Source organism: Fomitiporia mediterranea, assembly GCF_000271605.1.
Source record: "Fomitiporia mediterranea MF3/22 unplaced genomic scaffold FOMMEscaffold_5, whole genome shotgun sequence".
In the NCBI taxonomy this organism is placed as follows: domain Eukaryota; kingdom Fungi; phylum Basidiomycota; class Agaricomycetes; order Hymenochaetales; family Hymenochaetaceae; genus Fomitiporia; species Fomitiporia mediterranea.
The window spans coordinates 2,621,201-2,642,666 of NW_006760390.1; the positions used below are offsets into that span (position 1 = coordinate 2,621,201).

At 46.8% G+C, this 21,466-nt stretch overlaps 8 protein-coding genes across 8 annotated transcripts; 4 read left to right on the forward strand and 4 right to left on the reverse strand.

The window, feature by feature from the left end:
* Positions 1 to 817: 817 nt before the first annotated feature.
* FOMMEDRAFT_140310 (succinate-CoA ligase) lies at positions 818 to 2,747 on the reverse strand. Its single transcript, XM_007265852.1, has 10 exons — positions 2,680 to 2,747; positions 2,559 to 2,627; positions 2,426 to 2,498; positions 2,271 to 2,370; positions 2,118 to 2,208; positions 1,677 to 2,026; positions 1,372 to 1,611; positions 1,227 to 1,315; positions 1,046 to 1,160; positions 818 to 974 (listed from the first exon to the last, which is right to left on the reverse strand). The coding sequence occupies exons 1-10, from the start codon at positions 2,722 to 2,724 to the stop codon at positions 887 to 889; spliced, it is 1,260 nt and encodes a 419-aa protein (XP_007265914.1). The 5' UTR covers positions 2,725 to 2,747; the 3' UTR covers positions 818 to 886.
* Positions 2,748 to 2,950: 203 nt separating this feature from the next.
* Positions 2,951 to 6,762, forward strand: FOMMEDRAFT_167526 (uncharacterized protein; the record flags this gene model as incomplete). The annotated part of the gene is made up of 17 exons (XM_007265853.1): positions 2,951 to 3,023; positions 3,110 to 3,150; positions 3,225 to 3,239; positions 3,291 to 3,319; positions 3,397 to 3,527; positions 3,591 to 3,649; positions 3,702 to 3,827; positions 3,882 to 3,968; positions 4,023 to 4,109; positions 4,163 to 4,437; positions 4,501 to 4,623; positions 4,682 to 4,705; positions 4,762 to 4,815; positions 4,871 to 5,862; positions 5,917 to 6,091; positions 6,157 to 6,517; positions 6,582 to 6,762. 17 exons carry the CDS (start codon positions 2,951 to 2,953, stop codon positions 6,672 to 6,674), a joined length of 2,745 nt encoding a protein of 914 aa, XP_007265915.1. The 3' UTR covers positions 6,675 to 6,762.
* A 201-nt stretch (positions 6,763 to 6,963) lies between these two features.
* Positions 6,964 to 9,275, forward strand: FOMMEDRAFT_133617 (cysteine proteinase; the record flags this gene model as incomplete). Its single annotated transcript, XM_007265854.1, has 9 exons — positions 6,964 to 7,288; positions 7,369 to 7,802; positions 7,867 to 7,927; positions 7,982 to 8,011; positions 8,067 to 8,123; positions 8,178 to 8,233; positions 8,286 to 8,335; positions 8,399 to 8,960; positions 9,018 to 9,275. 9 exons carry the CDS (start codon positions 6,964 to 6,966, stop codon positions 9,273 to 9,275), a joined length of 1,833 nt encoding a protein of 610 aa, XP_007265916.1.
* Positions 9,276 to 9,489: 214 nt separating this feature from the next.
* Positions 9,490 to 10,142, reverse strand: FOMMEDRAFT_155443 (uncharacterized protein; the record flags this gene model as incomplete). The annotated part of the gene is made up of 4 exons (XM_007265855.1): positions 9,490 to 9,645; positions 9,719 to 9,775; positions 9,870 to 10,077; positions 10,132 to 10,142. 4 exons carry the CDS (start codon positions 10,140 to 10,142, stop codon positions 9,490 to 9,492), a joined length of 432 nt encoding a protein of 143 aa, XP_007265917.1.
* Positions 10,143 to 10,446: 304 nt separating this feature from the next.
* Positions 10,447 to 11,615, forward strand: FOMMEDRAFT_167528 (uncharacterized protein). Its single transcript, XM_007265856.1, has 3 exons — positions 10,447 to 10,695; positions 10,754 to 10,897; positions 10,948 to 11,615. Exons 1-3 carry the CDS (start codon positions 10,468 to 10,470, stop codon positions 11,491 to 11,493), a joined length of 918 nt encoding a protein of 305 aa, XP_007265918.1. The 5' UTR covers positions 10,447 to 10,467; the 3' UTR covers positions 11,494 to 11,615.
* Positions 11,616 to 11,848: 233 nt separating this feature from the next.
* Positions 11,849 to 15,096, forward strand: FOMMEDRAFT_167529 (RNB-domain-containing protein). Its single transcript, XM_007265857.1, has 2 exons — positions 11,849 to 12,277; positions 12,343 to 15,096. The coding sequence occupies exons 1-2, from the start codon at positions 11,877 to 11,879 to the stop codon at positions 14,813 to 14,815; spliced, it is 2,874 nt and encodes a 957-aa protein (XP_007265919.1). The 5' UTR covers positions 11,849 to 11,876; the 3' UTR covers positions 14,816 to 15,096.
* Positions 15,097 to 15,299: 203 nt separating this feature from the next.
* Positions 15,300 to 17,456, reverse strand: FOMMEDRAFT_106949 (uncharacterized protein). The gene is made up of 7 exons (XM_007265858.1): positions 16,953 to 17,456; positions 16,729 to 16,901; positions 16,611 to 16,679; positions 16,051 to 16,552; positions 15,938 to 15,998; positions 15,786 to 15,872; positions 15,300 to 15,719 (listed from the first exon to the last, which is right to left on the reverse strand). Exons 1-7 carry the CDS (start codon positions 17,304 to 17,306, stop codon positions 15,607 to 15,609), a joined length of 1,359 nt encoding a protein of 452 aa, XP_007265920.1. The 5' UTR covers positions 17,307 to 17,456; the 3' UTR covers positions 15,300 to 15,606.
* A 2,038-nt stretch (positions 17,457 to 19,494) lies between these two features.
* On the reverse strand, positions 19,495 to 21,010 carry FOMMEDRAFT_19578 (PTH2-domain-containing protein). Its single transcript, XM_007265859.1, has 9 exons — positions 20,987 to 21,010; positions 20,697 to 20,929; positions 20,580 to 20,632; positions 20,486 to 20,491; positions 20,366 to 20,414; positions 20,279 to 20,304; positions 20,090 to 20,191; positions 19,987 to 20,039; positions 19,495 to 19,932 (listed from the first exon to the last, which is right to left on the reverse strand). The coding sequence occupies exons 1-9, from the start codon at positions 20,997 to 20,999 to the stop codon at positions 19,883 to 19,885; spliced, it is 585 nt and encodes a 194-aa protein (XP_007265921.1). The 5' UTR covers positions 21,000 to 21,010; the 3' UTR covers positions 19,495 to 19,882.
* Positions 21,011 to 21,466: the final 456 nt, after the last annotated feature.

The following is a 21,466-nucleotide window of genomic DNA, read 5'->3' on the forward strand; positions in this document are numbered from 1 at the left end:
CCTTCTGCAGGCAGGCTAAACAAAATATTATTGTCCACAACATGAACTCAGAACTGAGTGATAGCCTGCTTATTTATGTATGGGCCATCACAAAAACAAACACGAAAATGTATTGGAATATATTGCTAAGACATATATTTTTTGTATATTGTGGGTCCTTATGTTCGATTGTATTGTCTACATGTACATATATTGCCTTGTCAGACTCTGCACAAAAGTGTGATGTGGTGACCACTGACCATCGCCTTGCATTTGAAAAACTATGATTTCTTTATTCGATTTTTGTCCTGGGGTAAGTTTATAACTTTATTTCCATCAATGATCACTGCCTTTTGAGCTGAGTGTTCACGACGAGAGAAGTTGACGAGTATTAACTTGACAGATTCGCAAGTTTGTACTCGTCAACTTCTCTGGTCTGGTACACGCACTCTTCAAGACTTCAACAGTTCCATGGTAAGATGATCGTTCTCGATATCAGATATCAGCGATCGTCACGCGCATTTCCCTTCCCTATTCATCATCCACGAGATGCGTGCTCGTTGGTTCTACCTCTTTAATTCTGTTAGTCTAGATGTGCCCGACGACCCAACCTGGTAAGACTGGATCTTGTCAGTCAGCATATTGAAAAGACAATATATCTAGCAATTCAGCAAAAAAATTCAATCGAGACAGTCTCTTTCCCTCTTCCCCCCCCCCCCCTTTTCTCACTCACAAACTCATTGAATTTGATTGACTTTGAGCTGATTCTTGCTATCGCGCAATGCGGAATTTTCGTATCATCGTCAAAGAAAAAGCAACATACGCCCAGGACTGGTTTGAGAAAGAAAAAAGCTCGTCTAGTAAATTACGCGAAATTTATACGGAACGTATACAGAGAATGTGTAAGCTAAGCGTGGGCAGCTTGGACGGCTTGTTCCGCTGCCTCGTCTAATCCATCAAAGGCGAAGATCTTGAGACCGGAGTCTTTGATGAGTCTTGAACAACAAACATTATAAATTAGTTGCAGTCGTAGTGTATGTAAATGTAAAGAAAGGTAAATCCTTACTGCTTAGCCTCAGCTTCCTTCGTACCCTTCAATCGGACAATCAGAGGGACGTTGAGAGCGAGGTCCTTGGTCGCTTTGATAACGCCTTCGGCGATGTAGTCGCAACGCATGATACCTTTTCCAAAATCAGCACGCAATTAATCGGAAAATTTGGTAGAGGAGGGCTGTGATGATTACATACCTCCGAAAATATTTATGAAGATACTCTTGACGGCAGGGTCAGCGAGCAGGATCTCGAACGCTTTCTTCACAGTTTCAGGTGTAGCTCCTCTATTTCAAAACATTAAACCAGCAGCTCAACAACAATATAAGAAAAGATAACTCACCCTCCAACATCAAGGAAGTTAGCAGGTTGTCCACCGTGAAGGCTGAGCACGTCCATAGTAGCCATTGCAAGACCAGCACCGTTAACGAGACAGCCCACGTTACCATCAAGCTTGATGAAGTTCAAGTCGTGTTTCTGTGCTTCAACTTCGGATGGTTCTTCTTGGCTGATATCACGGAGTGCGTAGATGTCTTGTTGGCGGAAGGATGCGTTGTCGTCGAAGCCGAACTTTGCGTCCATGCTAATCCAGATTCCAAAAAATCAAATCAAACTCATAGAAACTTGAAGATATGTGATTTTGCTTACCAGAGAATATGTCCGTCCGCAGTCTCACCCAACGGGTTAATCTCAATCTGCGTCGCGTCCTTCTGCTTAAAGATCTTATACAAATTCTGGAACGTCTTCGCAGCCTCCTTCTCCGCCTGCTCGCTCTTAAACCCAAGTTTCTTAGCAACACCCAACGCTTCCTCGTCACTCAGTCCCTTCGCATAGTCAATCGGCGTGGTGATAATAGCGTTCGGGTCCTTCGCCGCGACTTCCTCGATGTTCATACCTCCCTGGTTAGAGGCGACGAGGACGGGCCCCTGTGAGGCACGGTCATTTAGGACTGCGATGTAGTATTCGTGTGCGGCGTCGCGGCGCTCGGCGAGCATCACCTATGTATGAAAATATAGCGAGGAGGAAAAGTTAAAAATAAAATGCCTCAGGATGAGATGCCACGTCCGAGGAAGTATGGAAGTGGCTTACAGCGTTGCATATCCGACCTTTCTCGCCCGTCTGCTTCGTAATGAGTTTTGAACCGATCATTTTGCCTGCGAGGTCCTTGGCTTGTTCGGGGCTGTGGACGTAGAGTAGACAAAATGAGTGGTCACTTAGAAGCTTGGTAGAATTGATGCGCACCTGTTGATGATGTGGACACCACCCTGCAGTCCATTGTCGAATTTACCCTTTCCACGACCACCAGCGAGGACTTGAGCTTTGATTACGAGGTCCTTGGTGCCTAAAGTACGGAATGAGATGAAGGGTACGGGACTCAAGAGGTGAGAACTACTTACCGAAGTTCTTCGCCACCTCGAATGCCTCTTCTGGTGATTTGGCTGCCACGCTCTTCGGGGTTGCAATCCCAAACTATTGAAAGCGGTCATATAAGCAATAAAACTCATTAAATGAGTAGATTTAGAGACTAACTGAGTTGAGGAGGTTGACCGATTGGTATTCATGAATGGAGAGGAACCGTTTCTGACCTGCAGACACAGCCTGTCGAAAGATAATTAACTCGATGGTGCAAAAACATGCAAGGAATGCGTACTCGACGAGCAGCTCTACCGCTGACTTTGCGTAGTGATGCAAGCATTGTACGAGGAGGAGGACGGAAATAAAGAGGGCGAAAGGAGCGCAGAGTCTATAAGAAAGTCAGAGAGGACAGACGATTGCCGCGTCTCGCGTTCGTGCACTGCCCGAAGTAATCAACCTGAAGCTTCTCTCCGCCGCGGACAGCCGCCGCTCTTACTTCGACTTATTCTTCCGTCTTCACGCGACATCTCCTTCACTCCGCTCAACCTCCTTGCCCTTCCGCACTCATGGGAAAGCATGATCTGGATGCTTCCGACGATGACAGCACTGAACCTCCCGGTGACCAGGACTTCCTAGTCGGTCAGTTTCAATCCACCCTTCACTACAGTTCCTTCCCCGAGGTAGACTGAATCCTCTCGGCGCTGCTATTCCGAATGATTGTTTAGAGGTCATTACCAAAGCAAGAGTCGCCGGTTATGGAATATTTGTACGTCAATTTCCTTCGTTGCTTGCAGTTATAACAAAGGCACCTACCTTTACTTACGAAATATCAAACCGTAGGAGTACAGAGTCAAAGTGCGTGTTTAGTTTATGTCTTATGTTTCGATACTATCTCATTCAATAAAGTGGTTTGACTATACTTCTGATGACGACACGTGAGTATCCTAAGATTCCTAACACATTGGCTCCGGAAGGCTTTCAATAATTCAACGCGTTTTTTTTTTTGAAAAAGGTGGGAGCCAGAGGAAAATGTTGCAGAATGCACCCGCCTGCTAAAGAATTTCTGGAAAGAAGTCGGAAAACATAACAAGAAAAAACCAGGTCCTCAAGGTACTGAATATTCAGCATCAGATCAATGGATAAGTACGTGACTCCGTTGCTAGCTGTTACCAGAAATATGCGCGACTCTTATTAGTATTGCCTTAGAAAATGAACGAAGACATTTCCGTAAAGAAATGGAGGCAGAAAAGGCCGCAAATCTTGCTGTGAGCCTAATAATCTCCCCATGGAAGAAATTGATCCATTGACATTGTACAGAAACGAAAAGAAAAGGAGCAGAGTAAGAAGACCAAGGTTCCAAAAGTCACCAAAGAAGGTGATGCTCCGACGACATCGAGAGCTGCCAAAGAAGCAGATATTTTGAAGCTGTTTCCGGACGCCGGAGTACGTTTATTTCGAAGCTAGAATCTTAGCGAGTCTTACTCACATTGTATCCAGAGTGATTCAGAAGATGACGCTCCGACGATGTCGAAGCCAAGAGCTGGCAAGCAAGCGGATGTCTCGAAGCAGATTCCGCGCGTTACAGTAAGTTTATTGTTAGCCTAGAATCTTGACGAGTTTTACTCACTCCGAATCCAGAGTGATTCAGAAGATTCAGACTCAGTGCCACTTAGTGTTCAGGTGAAGAGTGTTCCTAAAGTAAAACAGGCAAGTCGACCTACACCGGTGCGCTCCATCTAGCATAGCGGTTTCGATTTGCGCTCATGATATCCGTTCAGGCACCTTCGAAAGTGACCAAAGTAAAACTGAAGGTGAATCCTCCACAAAGGCCGACGTTGCAGACGAGTTCTACGGCGCCAAACAAGTACTCGGGAATGAAAATCTCAAAGAAACATGCCGAAGCAACCCGACCCAGTCCCGTGAACTCACCGACGGTACCACCAGGTGATGCCCCTCCGATACCCAAGCCGAGAGGTTCAATACCGACTCCACGATCATCCATACATTCCCTTGCAAGCCCAAGGGAACCCCCGACTGATTCATCCAAACAATTGTTTGTCGTGCACTCACTTGTTCATGTCTGTAAAGTAATATCCTCAATTTTTTTCTTTACTAGTCTTCCGCCCCGTCCTCGACCATCCATTCCAACTCCAACTCCAACTCCAGCTCCGCCTGCAGACAATCCCCCGGTTTCGTTAGAAGATGCAGACAACTTCTTAGCGACAACGCTGACCTTCGAGTAAGAGCTTTCTTTATCTGCCGTTGTGATCCATCCAATAACTGATTCAACTGTGTAGTCAGGTGAGATCTCAGAAGCCAGAGTGAGTTTCTTACAGTGCTCCTAGCTTCTTTCGCTGATTTGCATTTGGACATAAAGGAACCTTGCTTCAACCCCTACAATGACGACCACTGCGATCCCGCCGAACGTCAAGTGAGAGTCTCGAAGCTCTATTCAAAATTCTGAACTAGCCTTAATTCCTCCTCAGATTTACGAAGAAATGGAGCTGGTCCGGAGAACTCTTCTTCGACACTTGCAATGCTGCTGAAAAGTTGTGTAATGTCACGATACACGACCCGTGCGAGACTTCGGAAATCGGTTTCAGACTGAACCAAGTATTGGACTCGAAAGACTCGCTGCGATTCAGTAAAGCTTACCGACAGCCAGAGTTGAACATAATACTTCGAGGACTAAAGAAAATGGACCAGATTGCGAAAATTTCTCAGCGTGCGGAAGGAGATAAGGATGCATTGGCAGTTTTTATGAAATTCTTGGAGAGAAGACGGCTGGTGGGTTCAATCAAGCTATCGTACCGTTCTCATCTAAATAATGATTCCCAGATTATCTCAAGTGCTTTCATGACCAGTTACGGACACGTTGCAGAGGTGATAGTCTTTCCTTCAACTGACAAGGATATGTGCGAGCGCCTCGATCTTTCACTCCGATACAAATCTGCAGATTGCTTGCTGCTTGCCTTGATGCCATGGCATATCCCTCCATCAAAGTACAATATCCTGTACCTCAAACCCGATGAACTGAGAGACTCGGAATTTGAAAAGGAACTGGACCTGATACGCAGAGATTATCCCCTTGTAACTTCGAGGCCTGGTCTTGAAGATGCATTTCGCATCCTTGGCTTTGATCTTTCGTTCGTAAAATTCTTGCCTTCTCGGGACTACTGTATCTGGACACACCAAGTCGAATCCAGACCAATACAACGAGGACGAAGAATTCCTGGCATGCGCCCAGAAACCAAAGCTTTACTCGACGTCCTGTCGTTTTTTAAAGCAAATAATGTCGGATACGATATCTTAGACGCTCGAATAGTGTTTGTTCATGTCGGATCTGTTCGGAGCATTCGAAAGTTACCTGGGATAACGCAACGACGGTTTGAGACGCCGGAAGTACGGTTTGTCACTTATGGCAGTCATGAGAATGTCAAGCCTTCTCTGTGGGGGTTTAGAGAAATCTATCCTTTAGGTGACATCCCATTTTTTACATGCCATCACATAATATGCTGACCAAATACGCAAGGTGGTATTGTCACCTTCACTGCGACTGCACTGTTGGAGAACCCGCTTCGAGTTGCGGAGTTGATTGAACATATTAACAGGCATCGCCTATGGCAATGCTATATGCTTCCCTCTGTGCTGGCCGTGTTTGTCCGTTTGTCTTGCCCGGGTGAAGATCCAAGTTCCGTTTACGCTAGGTGAGGCATTTCAATGCTGTTATCTAGAGCTACATACTTAACATTCTTCATTTGCCAAACCGAAGAGAACCGTTCTTTTTTTCGAGAATCCTCGATTTAATCGAAGACGGGAAGGTAGCATTGATGAACAGTCCCAGTTCAAGCAAGGTTCCTCCATTCGAAGACGAAGGGGAGGACAATAGATGGATCATAGCACAGCATGCGACTCTGTCCAAGTCGTCGTTACAGCTTCTTGAAGAATGCTATACTACGTTCGTTTCGGACTATTCGAACAAGGCAGACACAGAGCTAGGACCTACGATAGAGGCTGAGATTGTGGAGGACCTCGCGCAGCTTCAGACACAGCAGATTGTTCGAGAGAGATATCGGAGATTCGTCGTGATCAAGTCTTCGCAGGACACGCATATCGAAGTCAATAAGGATGGGGTAGGTGTATTATTGCGGAAGTTATGCACTGAACAGGTCTGACTTATTTTTAAATACCATTTAGTTTGAATGGCGAACTGCCGAGGAATTCAGCTTTGGCGACGGATTCCCGGTGAAGGGTGTTGATTCAGCAAGGGCTACTCCAGAACCGACATAAAATCGGCATTATCTGTCGTTGTTATTAATATTTTCATTTCTAGTACTTGGTGCAAAGATAATAATGTCTCTAATTTGAAACTGTACATATAGTTGTATTCACTGCTTCTTTTTGCTGTGCTGTATTCACTTGTACTTATTTCTTGTTAAATGAAGGTAGTAAGGGGCTGACTAAGCCTCAATTGAACAAGCCGCGGCTGACACGGACCTTGTGTCACGCTCTCCTTGTTGAAGGCTCTGCTCTGCGTGTCCTGCACAAAAGCACACACTACTGCGACTGCAGAACTCTTATGTCCTCTTCACCCCAAAAGCGGTCCGCCTCAGACGCGCACCTCTCAACTCGCCCTACAAAGTCTGCGCGCATCAGCTTTCCTACATCTACAACAAGAGCAAAGTCAAATTACTCGAATCGGGATTCGGATGCAAACTTGACATTGAGAATGTCACGTCAACATGAACAGCAGGAGGAGCCGAGTCTGACCGCAAAGTGGTCGGAAGTATGGGTACGGAGTGTAGATACGGCTTGTGCGGTCGGGGATGTGGTTTATGCGACGGTTTCGGCTGCGAAGAATTATATTAATCCGTGGCAGTGGAAAGCCATGTTTGCATTCCGTGGTGCGTTGTCACTCGTATTATATCGGACTTAACGGTAGCGGAGTGGACGATGGTACTGACGGTTTGTATACATACTATAGACACCGATGACGCCTCGCTACCTAGACATAGTGCGGATATCGACCAGTCAACAACGCCGCCACCAGAAACGCCAGCCACAACTCAACCATCAAGTGTCTCGCCGAAGAAGTCTCCAACAACATATTCCAACAACTCACCTACGAATATCCTAGCTTCTACATCTTCATCCGCATCATCTTTTTACCCACCCCCTCCAGCACCTGTATCCTCCTCGAATTCCTCGTCTGCAGAGTTCTCGCACGTTAGTGCGTCGGGAACGAGTTCAACGAGGACTTCTCACCCGGACAGCCCACCAAAGTCGAGCAACGGAGTAGATTCGCCTACTCAGAATGATTCAATACGAAGGTTGATAGCGCAGAGTAATCAGGATGGGCTTCGTGGAAGTGGAGTTGGGAAGAAGTATAAGCGGAAAAGTCACATCTATGAAGGACAGGTACGAGCAAAATTTGTCTGTGAAGGATGTAGATCTGTTAACACATTATGTGCATGGCGTGAAGCATCGAGAAAATGTAAAAGAGCATTTGCAACGTCTACTTTATGATCGTACACGAGCCATGGGTGAGTGCATAACATATTCTACGTCTCTGTTTATGCTGAACCAGATTTGAGTAGGATACAAGTCGGACTTTGAGACCTTCAGAGGTAATTACCGTCAGTTACTCAATTACAATTAATATTTTTGCTAACTTGTTTCTAGGCTATATCCAATATCGACGTCGCTTGGAAGAAATACAAAAACAAGACTGGAAGCACTGTAAGATATTCATTGCATTTTATCGAAGTTGAGTGTAACCGACATGTGTTTTAGCTTACGCTGGTAGTATCGGCAGTAGAAAATCAACACCTATTTTACCTCAAGATGACGTACGTGCTTATTTTGCCGTTCGAGCCCCGTGCTTATGCCTCTTCTTGACAGGTGGAGTTCTTCAGGCGTGCGGTGGAGAAAGCGACGAAGTCCCTTCATAGGTATGGATGAACCACTTGTTCTACGCGACGTTGGAACAAGCTTAATTTTTATTGTTCGGCCAGTCCGAAGCCACCAAAACCATTTAGCCCGCAATTGGAGGAGCTCTCGAAAAATGTGAAGTTCAAGAGCGACCGCATCCAAGAACGTCTCCATCCGAAACGCAAGCCTATTCCTGAACGACTGCCTAGCGACGCACAAAAAGAACTCAATGTGATCTTACGGAAACGTGGTGTCGTGTCGAAGGCAGGACGTGAGCAAGTCAGCGATACGGACTTGTCCCGTCTTGGCCCAGGTCAATGGTTAAACGACGAGATCATCAACTTCTACGGACAGCTCATTGTTGACCGAGCAGCAGAAGCTGAGGCCGCTAAGGAGAACGAACGTAATGGGAAGGTTCTGAACGTACATTATTTCTCGTCATTTTTCTGGCCGAAGTTGCAATCCGGTTACGAAAAGGGTCGGTTGGCGAAGTGGACGAAGAAAGTTGATATTTTCTCGAAGGACATTATCTTGATGGCTGTTAATCACGGGAATGCGCATTGGACGTCTGCTGCGATTGACTTTACGCGGAAACGGATTATTTCGTATGATAGCATGGGCTTTCATAGAAGCGATGTCTACAAGGTGGGATATTTATTCTGAACTCACGTCGTCTTTCATGGGTCACTAATGGATTGTTAGGCATTGAGGATGTACCTCAACGAGGAACACAAGAACAAGAAGAAAAAACCATTCGACTTTACTGGATGGGAAGACTACAGATCGGATATGTACCCAGAGCAAGAGAACGGGTACGATTGTGGCGTGTTCACTTGCCAGACTCTCGAGTACCTTTCACGCGGAGAGGAAGAATTCAATTTCACGCAGCAGAACATGCCATATCTCCGTCAACGGATGATCTGGGAGATTGGCAAAGCAAAATTGGGAGACCCGTTATAACGAACGGTCCATCGCATAGTAGTAGTAGTTATTTGCTATCGTTATTGTTCTCTGCAGTTGTATTTTTAGTTTGGAGGCATATATTTCTGGTGGGTCTTGCTTTGCTTTGCTGTAGTAGATGGAGCCATGGAACTGTGGAGACAGCAGGACCTGTTGTGTATATTGTAACATTAGAAGTGTCCGTATTTGCAATAGCAGTGCGTGTAAATGAGATTCATCGTCTAAACCACCATACAACAATGAAGAACCAGAATACTAAAATGAGGAATACTATGTACCAGAGCCATCGACAACCTTGGCGTTCTGCCATGTTGTTCATACGACGAAATGTACCTGCGAGGATTCCTGTGGTTTCTTCGAATGCATCGTTCTAATTAGCAGCAGCAGTCCGTGTAAGTGAATGAGTGAAGTGAGGTATGGAGATGAAGGAAATTTGCTCGCACCATTTGGCTTAGTTGAACGGCAGAGTCTTTGATCTCATTCCCGATGCCGATGGTGATCTGGCGTAGTCAATTCGAGACTCATTAGCGTACAACATCCTTTGCCTTATAGAAGCAAGAGAATAGTGACAGAGAAAGAGAGAGAGAGACTGACTGTTTTGAGTGCTTTGACTTTCGCACTAAGCCCTTCTATCGCTTCGTCATTCTGAGACTCTAATTCGTCTGCGGTGCGGTTTGATGGTTGTTGGGCGAGGTAGGGGGAGGCGCTCCGACTGCTTGGGTAGGAGGAATATGGAGTTGAAGAGTGGTTGTTGAATAGGGCGGAGCGGTCGCGTAGCGAGGAGTTCTGGTTTATGGTATATCTAGTTATAATTAGTATGAGGTAGGTTTTATACAGTAAGTGATGAGAAGGATACCTTTGTGTCATGGCCGGGGTTGCATTGCGCCTGTGTTCAGAAGAGAGTGCTACTGTTAGCTATTGCAAGTCGTTTTCCACGTCAGATGCCACGTGATGACGCGCCTGTTATTTCTACTCTACCCTAGTAGTACCTGTACTACACGCCAATTTCTTCTTTGCACTCCAAGCTCGATCCATTCAACACCAAAAGATACAAAATCAAGTAAACAAAAACCGTTTCAATATCACGAACTGAAAATGGGTACTGTGTCACGTGAAATCTGACGTACTAGCCATTCAATCTGGAACTGAACAACGTCTGACTCTGAGACAGACTCTAAGTGCGACAGCCATCATGACACCTCTGTCTGCATTCCCTCTTCCTCTGCTGCTGGATCACCCTCCCTCCGGATATGGTTGGGAAGAGCGTAGTGTGTCGATTTTGTCGACATCATCTGCATGCGACGTCAGAATAGATGAACGGGATAGGTTTCTTGGGCGGGCTTGCTGTGTCATCTGTGGATTGAGAGGAGGATACTTGCTTCAACATTGCTATATTGTGGGGCAGTCAGAAAGAGATTTTGTAAGCGAAAACTGCGTTGAGTGCCCCTACTTTATTGCGAGGCTGATGTAAGGTACAGTGGTTGGAACTCAAGGCCCGCAGATGGATCCCTCCGCAGGCCAACCAATATCCACGACATGAACCGCGTAATGGCCTGCTTATGTGTCCTAACCATCGTCTCTCTTTTGAAAACTATGGTTTCTTTATTCGGTTTTATCCCAATGTGAGTTTATTTCTGTCACTGCTTTGAGTTCAAGTGTTAACTAGAGACAGATTCGCAAGTTTGTGTTCGTTAACTACTCTGGCAGTGACTATCTTCAACAGTTCCATGGTAAAACGATCGCGCTCGATACCAGCGATCGTTACGCGCCTTTCCCTTCCCTATTCATCATCCACGAGATGCGTGTTCGTGGGTTCCATCCCTTTAACCCTGTTAGTCCAGACATGTCCAACGATCCACCTTGGCAAGACTGGATCTTGTCGGACGGCGTGTTGAAGGACGATATATCCAACGACGCAGCAAACTTTTTCAATCGAGAGGGTCCTCCCCACGGCAATGACAACAGTGTATCTAGCCAGACGCAACTGCAGTTTCAACCTATGGCGGCGAACACAGGTGGTACGTCATCGGGCAGACACACGCTAGCATTGAACGAAAATGTCATTGCGGACATTCTTGCGGCGACGCGGGCCTTGCCATCGTGGAGGGCCTGCGAGATGGAGGGGACAGACTGGAGTGGCACAGCAGCTGAAAATATAGAAAAATATGTCTCTACTTTTGATGTCCAACCAAAAGAAGAAGAAGAAGAAAAAAAATAGCTGCTCGCCATAATGCTGAGACTTGTTTTTTTTGGAATGTGAAAGGCCATTGCTGAAGTAGAAAGCAAAGTTTGTAATGACACAGAAGTACCAATGTGCAACAGTACTACTACTAGTATTTTTTTCCAATAAATTCTGTCGTTCACCACGTTAGATGCCACAGTACAATGTGTCTTTTTCTAAATTTCTTTACCATAATATGCTGCAAACTTTTTGTAACACAGAGGAATAGGGAATATGGACACAGGACGATAGCGTAGGAATTTGTGAGTGAGAATCAGTCGCCACGTGACGACGCGTCTATTTCTAATTCCAAACTTTTTGCGTCCGCCAGCCAGGCTGTGGACAGAACTACGAGAGTCTACGACTACAACGTCCCGTCCATGCTTTCATCTTCCCTGCGCCGGGCTCATTCCAAAAGCACAGATGTATCTGTCAGACAAATCCGACGCGCCACCTCCGCCGTCCTAACGAAATCAAAACCAAAACCCAGACCATACAAAGTTGACGAAAGTGATTTAAGACGAATAAGAGGGACGGCAAAGGAACTAGTTGAGGGGGCGAACCAAGCGTATAACCCTGAGTGGAGGCATACATATAAGAGGGAGGGTGAGCGAAAGAGATATGAACAGGATTTGTCTAGGAAGAAGGATCCGTTACAACATGATGGTCGAGGAGAGCCGAATATTTTCTCTGGACATCCGTTGGAGGATTGGAGTATGGAGGACCTTGTGCAATCTGGGACGGGTGCTCTCCAGCCCGGTACTTATTTTGAGCTTCGAAGGTGAGCTCCCATCTGTTTTGCGCATCGTTGCCACCAAGTGTTAATATTCCGGTTTTACCTTGTAGAAATGCGGAGTCGATGAATGGCGTCGTGCTCGGTGCTACGAACAATATAGGCTATCACCAGGACACGGTTAGTATAACTACCCGTGGAGAGGTCATCGTACACAGAACAACGGATATCATGTTCGCCGTCCCAAACTTTGTAGATAGCAATCTCGCCGAGCGATGTGGGACGCAAGAACTACACGAAGACGAGTTCCAGCTCGCAGCGCGAATCCGTATCCTCAAGGCAGCGCGGGACTTCGAGCGAGCAGTTGAGAAGGAACAATATCGACTTGGCCGTGCTATACAGGATATTTACCATCAAGTTCGTGCGCAACATCCAGATGAATGGACCAAAGTCTCGACGATGCAAGTCGCGAGAATGCTGGATGCCACTCCGAACGTACCAATTGTCACCCTTTTCGCAGTGCACAGACAACTCATGGAACGAGCTGATGAGTTCGTCTGTCATCCAACGCGACACCGTTTCGTACACGAATTCGATGTCCGTCCGCTCTCAGACCTTAAGAATATCGAAAAAGTGAAACAGATGGTGCGCGAAAGAAGTCCTATGATAAATGCTTTCCAGCAAAAGGCAAGGCTGCTTATTGACCAGTCTCGCGCACTGGCAGCCCAATCAACCGAAGAACCTCCCGCTGTCGCTGAGGTTGTCAAACGGAAGTTCACTCCACAAGACCAGGAGATAATAACTTTCCTCAAGCTGTCGATGATTCAGGGTCGACTGATCCAGCAAGACTCTTACGCAGGCAACGTCCCAGCTATTATCAAGGATACGTATAGATATGAGGAACTCATCACGTCTTATACTACTCTTAAATTCTTGAGAGAAATAGGAGTGTTCACTCCTTGGGAGGACTTGGCGTCCAGGGAAAAGGGGCTTCATATTCCCATTGGTGTGGAAGAGAAAACGGCTTCTACCACGAAAGCGAGTTCGTCGCTGCCTAAGTCTCAGGCCCAGACACCAGGCCTTCTTACCACGGATGCTCATGAAAACGTGCGACACGACTTTGGGGACATGCCCGTCTATGTCATTGACGACGCACACGCCGAGGAGCTTGACGATGGCATATCCGTTGAGCGCGTTGTGGGAGATCCTAATTCAGTCTGGATACATGTTCACGTAGCTGATCCGACCTCCGTTATCCCATTCACGCATCCACTGCGTCAGCAAGTTGAAAAACGCAGCGAGACGTACTACTTCGGCCATAGGACAATCCCTATGCTTCCGGCAGACATAGGCAAGCTGTGTGATATGGGCCGAGAAGGTGTGCGTACTAGTGGCCAGAACGTGCTCACGTTCAGCGCAAAGGTGGGGAAGAAGGGTGACATACTGGATTATAAAGTTCGCGCAGGTCGAGTACGCAACGTTCACAAACTGCGATATGGCGACGTGGATAGCGTAGTAGATCCTGGAGCACTTGCAGTTGAGTTCACACCCTTCGAGCCAGAAGCCTCAGAGTCCTCTGGAACGGTTGACACTTCATATCTCCGTCAACATGAGGAAAACTTGAAACTTGTTTTCGAGGTAACTCGTCGTACAGTAGCTGAACGCCTGGCGAGAAACGCTTTCACGTTCTGTCTCAACTCACCACAGGTCACCTTCCCCGACAAGCCCGTCCCACAAGCCCCTCCCCATGTCACGCAACCGATTCTCTACCGTGGATATCCTAGGCTCCGATACACCGTCATACGAGGCGAAGTTTCAGAAATTGGTTCTCGATCGCTCGTTGCTGAATGTATGAAGCTCGCTGGGCGCGTTGCTTCGCGATTCTGTTTGGAACACAATATCCCAGGTATACGTCGCGCAATGGCTTCTGCAGAGCTCGAAGAGACCACGCTTTCGCGTGTCCTTGCCGAACGTGATCCTCTAGGATTCATCAGTCCTTCCGTTCTCGCTCGGGAGGGTATAGGCCTTCCTCCTGGTGAACTCACATCAGAGCCTGCTGGACACTGGATTCTTGGAATCCCGGATGGTGAGGGATATATACGCACTACGTCGCCTCTTCGGAGGTCGGACGACTTGTTCATGCATTGGCAAATTAAGAGTGCGCTCTTACCCGGAAAAGAGTCCCATCCACCACCTATAAATGACGAGAAGATGAAGGACATGGTTGACATACTTAACGTGCGGAAACAAGTCTTGAAGAGGGCGTACAGAGCACATACTCGTCAATGGGCACATACCTACATCGAGCGGTACATGGACTCGCTCGCTCGCTCATCAAAATCAAAATCAAATCATATGCATAATCCGCTGAAAGGAATGGACGCAACCGTCGTCATCGCACCAATCTATAACCTCGTCCGATGGATGCACTATCAAGAAGTCTACATCCCGATGCTAGGGTTAATAGCCGTCATGCCCATCAAAACTGGTTCGGATATACCGCTCGGTGCACATATTAAGGTCGACGCGAAGAATATCTTCCAGTATGATTTGAATAGGACGTTGGAGGTTTCGTTAGCTTCATAAGCTTGGTTTAATCTGGGTGCCGTAGTGTGGTTTGGTTTGGTTTTGATGTGATGGGTTGGTTGTTGTTTCTTGTGTTGAAGAAAGGTAAAGAGTAGTTTCAGTAAATTATCCACTTTTATGCATCCTAGCTCTCCATCCTCGCAATGACTACTCATACTCACTAGAGAACGCATAGTAGACTCTCCCCTCTATTACTCAACTCATTAATATTCCTCTCAAATGTCACTCCCTCTTGTCTTAACTAGAAACACTCGACTCACCATGTCCAATCTCATCATAATACTCACGACACGAAAGAAGAAAAAGGAAAGAAAAAGGAAAATGCTCGTTCAACGGAACTGAACGCTTAAAATTACACCTGGCAACTATAAGCGCAAGAAAAAAAGGGCGCAGAGATAACTAAGGTACTACGTTTTCGGTACTTGCATAGATAATAGAGAGTGAATATGGAATATGGACACAGCAATGGATCAATGGTGATAGCGGACGGCGGGTGGAGAGTGGAGGGCGGGTGAGGGGGTTTATCTTTGCATCGTGAACAGAATGCATGGCACGGTTCATTCACAAATGCAAATAGGGAGAGAGGAGAGATGGAGAGGAATAATGTTTATATAATATGCACATGGTGGTGAGGTGACAATGTCCATTCAGGGGGGTACGGCGACACGCAGGCTAGTCTGAGTAACAGGAGCGATAGGCAGAAGAACTAATACATGAGTGAAGAGAGGAGAGAGGTCCGTAAATTTCTTTTCTTCTCTTTTGGATACTTTCTTGATCTCTCTCAATTACGATTAATCAATACTCATGCGGTTCGGGTTGTACGACATTGGGTACGATGACTTTGGGCCGTGCTGGAATTTCGTTCCGTTTCGACGAAGGGAATTCGAGCGGGCCGGTTTGTTCACTGAGGGGAGTACAAGAATCAGTATCTTCGAGCGGGATTGTTTTGATATGAGATATTGAGACGTACTGTGATACTTGAGCCCGCCACCAAAGTTACGCAACACAATGAAAGCTAAGATGACGGTAGCGATCAATAGCATGATTGCGATGACGGCTGAGGTAGAAAATGAAGACATAAGCGAGAGAACCAATAAGCGGGGAATAATAATAAAAATGCACCAAAGACCGTCAATGTCCGCCTCACATCCTCAATGTTATTCAATTGGTAAATCCTGAAAAGCTGCAGAGCAAGTGAGCAACTTATAATGGCGTGCAAGACCGACGGAACGAACCTTGTATACGAAGTATACCATTGCCCCTCCGCACCCAAGCATGAACGACAACATCATTAACTTGTTCTCATAGCGCGCAGCCAATAACCCATCGACAAGTACTAGAATCGAGAACGGTAAAGCCGCAACCGTAACATAATACTCCCAATCGCCATTTTGCAGGACAAGCGCAATGAGTTGCACGCAAAAGCCGACGAAAAAGAACACGTCGAACTTCATGATCCCCACGAAAATCTGATACTGCGCGTACATACGCTTCACCTGTCGATCCGCACCTAATCGCTTGTAGACTTTCCATCCAAATTCACGCCAGATCTTCCATCCGAGTGCAATGTACGCTATCTCGGCGACGGATATGACAATTGGAATGATGGTTGTCAGAACGTTTACGGGGATGTCCGAGATGCCACCGTTGGATTTGAGTTCTGTTATAGACGATAAGGAAGACCTAATCTCGAATATTTGAATGACGGCGTAGAGCAAGAATAGAGCATTGAAGATACTGTTATGACAATAATCCGTGAGACGATAGAAGACAGAGACAAAAAGAAAGAACCGACGTGAGTGCCATGAATTGGAGGGTGTTCCGTGCGTGCACAGCATCAAAAGCCATCCCGAGCTGGAATAAACTGTGCAAATCATCAGCCTACCGAAAAGTGGCCATAGCGCTGATCTTACTGGGCAAAACAGAATATCCCAAGATATACTGGTAATCGTTTCGCACTTAGGTCCCCCGTGTCTGAAAAATCCTTGATTCGAAGATACAAGTCTGCCTCAATCGTGATGTCGACGATCGTCTCCAGAAGCACCGTCAGCACGTACAGCCGACAGGCCATCGAGTCCGGCAGGATCTGAACTTTAATCAGTAACAACACCACTAGGCTGCAAAGGTCTAAACTGACGGTATCCAGGAAACTGCGCTTCTCCACCTTCAACGTCTCCTTCGGCGGGATTGAAGGTAAAGCATCACCACCTCCAGGCGTATCCGGTTGACCATCCCATGAGCTTTGGTACGATGGTTTTTGAGTGAAGGGGGGATAAAGCGGTGCCTGTCTGTCGTGTGGTGGCAGATAGGCGGGATTTCCAGGGGACGTCTGCTTCGGCAGAGGCACCGCGGTCGTCGTGTACGAGTCGATGATGTCGTCCTCTGCAGGTGGCTTGTAGTCCTCGAAGCTATCTGAATTTGGACGGGGAGGGTAGTTAGGAAGGTAATTTGAGGAGTTATTCGCGGGGTAGATATTCCTGGGAGCAGCCATCTGTGCTCTTGTTGTGTGTTGGCGTATGTCTCGACCAGCGAAGTAGTAAGATGACGGGCTGCAAAGAGCGTGGACTTTGACGAGAATGAGCGTCGCGGAAAGAGGGTGAGGATGAGAGCTGTCGGCAGGCAGAGAGGCCTAGCGGTGCTTGGTGGATGGCGCTGTAAGAGGAAGCATTTCCGTTGCGGGGGCCTGCCAGCCAATGCACGTGACGCCCGTAATTCTCGCGAACGGGCATCGGCTCCCGCTCACTCTCATTGCCTGTGGCTCACATCTCTCACCCTCGTCGTCGTCGTCTGCTGCGCTCACCGGTGCTAGTGAAGCGCCTTAGTGGTCCATTCCTTCATCACGCTCTTTACCTACTCAGAATCTCGTTGCAATGCCTACCCTACAAGCCGCAAAAGGTCTGTTCGGTTATAAGCCCAGTCAACCGGACACATCCAACCTTGACACTGCCGAGAAGGCTCAGCCACAGGAGAAGCCCAAGAAAAGTTACTCTCCCCGAAAGCTTGCGTTTCACACTTTTATCCAGACCTACAAAAGGCCATACTCGTACTGCAAAGGTGGATGCCACAGTACCGCACGTAATTATTTGCGTCAGTATTGATCACATCTCTGTAGTCGTCGCAATTGTCATCACTGGATTTATTATGACTATATTCATCGTCGTCCTACTTCTAGCTTGTGGTGTCTTCGAAGAAGCCAAAGAACGCGCCGAAAGTCACGCCACTAACGAAGTGCTTGACTACATCCCGTCTCACTCTTCAAGAGCAAATTCCTACTAGCTAGCTGTGCACTCGAGACATCAAAACGTCAAGACATACTTTTGTTTCACTGGCTTGATAGGCTACGTGCTTGGACAAATCTTACTGTATTCTGGGCCTTTATACTGGTTATGCATTCATCTGGTTTGATGCGACGAATCGTTCACACCACCAGAAGTCGAATGTACAGTGCATTACGCTTTATTTATTTATTTATTTATTTTGATTGTCAGCTACTGCTTTAAAATGTATACCCATGCACGTCAATTCTGTTAGTAGGACCTTTGTAGTAGAAGTCATACTAGAAAGTCAATCAACCTGATTCTTCAGATACGCCTGTACAAGGGGCATACATCCATTGTGCAACCTGCATCATGCAAGCACCTTCCAGTCTAGAAGCATGAGAAACATTATCTCAAAGGACTTACTATTTACATTATATGATAACTATTCAGATGTAAATTAGGCTTAACAGAAAATGAAGCATGCAAGTTCATGTATGCACAAAGATAAGGTCCCACAGTACAAGGTACTGTAAGCTAAATCTCAATATCTACATTATGCTTGACATTAGTCAAGTTGAGTGGGATAGACGCGAGAACTTGGACATCTGTGGTTGATGCTAACGTTGATAGAGAAACAAGGCCAAATCATCATGTGCAAGATGTTCAGATGTAATGTGGCTGGAGGCCGCTGGACAGGAAATGAAGCACTCAAGTTCAAGGACTCGGACTCACAAAGTACCCTGTACTATACCTCAATTAACTTACGCCCGACGATTGTTGTGTTGAGTGGGGCAGACACGGCAACTTGGACATTTCTGGATGGAAAATGTTGAGGTTGGGAGAAAAACGAGACTAAGTTATCATGTGCGGACTGTTCAGAGGTAGATTCGGTTTAACAGAAAACGAAGCACTCAGGGCCCAGGGGGTCCACTCCTGCATGAAGATAAGGACTCATGAGGTGCTCTGTGCTAAAACTCAATACAACCTTATGCATGATGATAGTCGCATTGAGTGGGGTGGACACGGCAACTTGAACATTTGTGGAAAATGCTGAGGTTGGGAGAGTTACGAGAGCAAGATTACAGCGTCATTTGTCGTATCCGCAGGAACAGAACCACCTGTCAGTCCAGGAACGCACCTCGTTCTACTAGCCGCCATTGTCGGACACGCAGGAGACACATACGTTGCTTCTGGTACGACTGTTGGAGATAGAGATGTCAAGCAAGGCAGTGTATGCGGGATCCAGTCCATATAGGAACAATGGGAGTCTTGACGGCTGTTACAGATGGTGAGAGCATTTTCCGAGGCCGGAGGCCAACGAGTGGGCTCTACAAGGCAGTTGACTTTGATAGTCTATTTTCTCCACACCCTTCTCCTCACGATCAAGTCCGCAGAAGAATGCATTGGATTTTATGGCGTCCGTGGTATAGTTGTATTGGCTGTACCGTGATGAATACAGGCGCACTAAACAGCCAAATTCTTGGCTCGTCAGTGAGCCGACGAGCCGATGTTGCCCTCACCCATTCAATGCTGAGAAGGCTTCCCTCCTGACATGAAAGGTCCTCGCTTTGGTGAAGGCTAATAATGAGGCATATGGAGCCAAACTTTTGAGTCTGTACAAATTGAATGAAACGTCGGTAATCGCTTGGCGTCACGAACATCCGGAAGCAATCCAGTACCCTTGACTTAGTCTATCGCCGCAAGCTCCGACACTTCCTCCAAGTAAACGAACTGAAGGCACTGAAGACAACTCAGACAAATAGACAGACGATCATTAATTGTCGCTTCCATGGAATTTGAAAAGCGGTTATAGAAGTCGTAATTTCCCTGTGACTTGGTTTACGAGTCTCGCGGGTCCTTCGATGTTACGTCAATAACGAAATGAGGAGCAAGAACGTTGAAATATCTCACCAGGTCCGATTCCGAGTACTGTCCGAGAACCGGCAGCGATTTGTGTCCTCCCGCTGTGCCAACGGTCAGAAGGAGAATGGTATAATTTGAGGCTATTACTCACGCATCATGAATGGCACGGGCGCATAGATTCAAGCTGCGCGCCATAGCCTCCATTGTCTCCAAATCTTCGTCACTGTCTGCGCGCAGCGCCACTTTGCTTTGCCTGTATTACCGGCAGCCGAATAAATGATATAATAATAAAGTTATAGTAAGTTATCACAGAAATTGCAACACGATTGAGGGTACTCACCCTGTTCTTTCCCAGCGCCGCAATAGCTACAACGGTGCGCACAGCCCAGTCATGAGTCGGTGGAATGGAAGGCGACTGATCACATACCGCGGGGTTTGATTTGCCCAGGGCCTTATAACACGCTAAGGTCGCATGGCTAGGAGAAATGAAGGCGTCCATTGTCGGCAATGACGTATCTATTACACGGACGATAAACGGACGACTCACGAGCATCTAAAGAGGCGATTATCTTGTCAGAAGGACGCATCAACGACATGTGTCCGCGGGGAAGATTGTGGATAAAGTTGAAATGAAGACATACTGTGCCGCTATCTTGCCAGATGACATTCCTAAGTCCACACGTACAACGAGGGCCTGTCGGGTTTTAATATGCGGGAGCTCATAAGTACCTAGTGCAAATACGAGACATTTTTCTCACCAGCTTGCAGTCTTCGAATAAACCAGCCTTTACGGATGCGAGGTCTTCACCCGTTGGCTCTTCCGACGAACTAGAATCCGAATCTGCTCCAGGTTCTGAGTCACCGGTGGGTTTCGTTATGTCGCCAACATTCTTTGGCGTTTCATCAGAGCTTAAAGTTCTCATAGCCCAGCGGGTGCCCACCCAGTAACCGATGGTGAGCGAGACCGTCGCGAGAGCGGCATACGTAGCGACTACGGAACATGCTACACGTGAACAACTTATAACACGAAGCATCTGCATTGACGCACCAGGACTCGCCATAATTCCATAAACTAGTAACCGATTAATCCAAGATGTTCGAACAGAGTTCAAATAGAAAAACTGTACACCATGAAAATTAAAATCGAGTTCCAAGACGCGTCCACTGTAAGAGAGAGGAGTCATTTTTATTCTGAGTTTGGAAATAGATCCGCGTCTCCTCTTTGGGACACAACACGGATCTGAACAGTGAACACGACGAACTTGACTTCTTCCACTCATACTCCTCGGATCGGCCACAGAGCTGCTCTCATGAGCAGACTAGAATAATATGACACCTGATTAGCATACATGAGAAAGTCCACTTGCGTTTCTTATCAACGTGGTCGCCTAACTTCGGCATTCCAAGGGCTTTCATAAGAATCAAAGTATGTTTATTCGATCCATACTTGTGCCTCTTCAATGACACGTCCTACTGGTTTTGCACTTTATTAGCTCCAATCGTCCCTGACTACCTCGCCGAGTTCTGA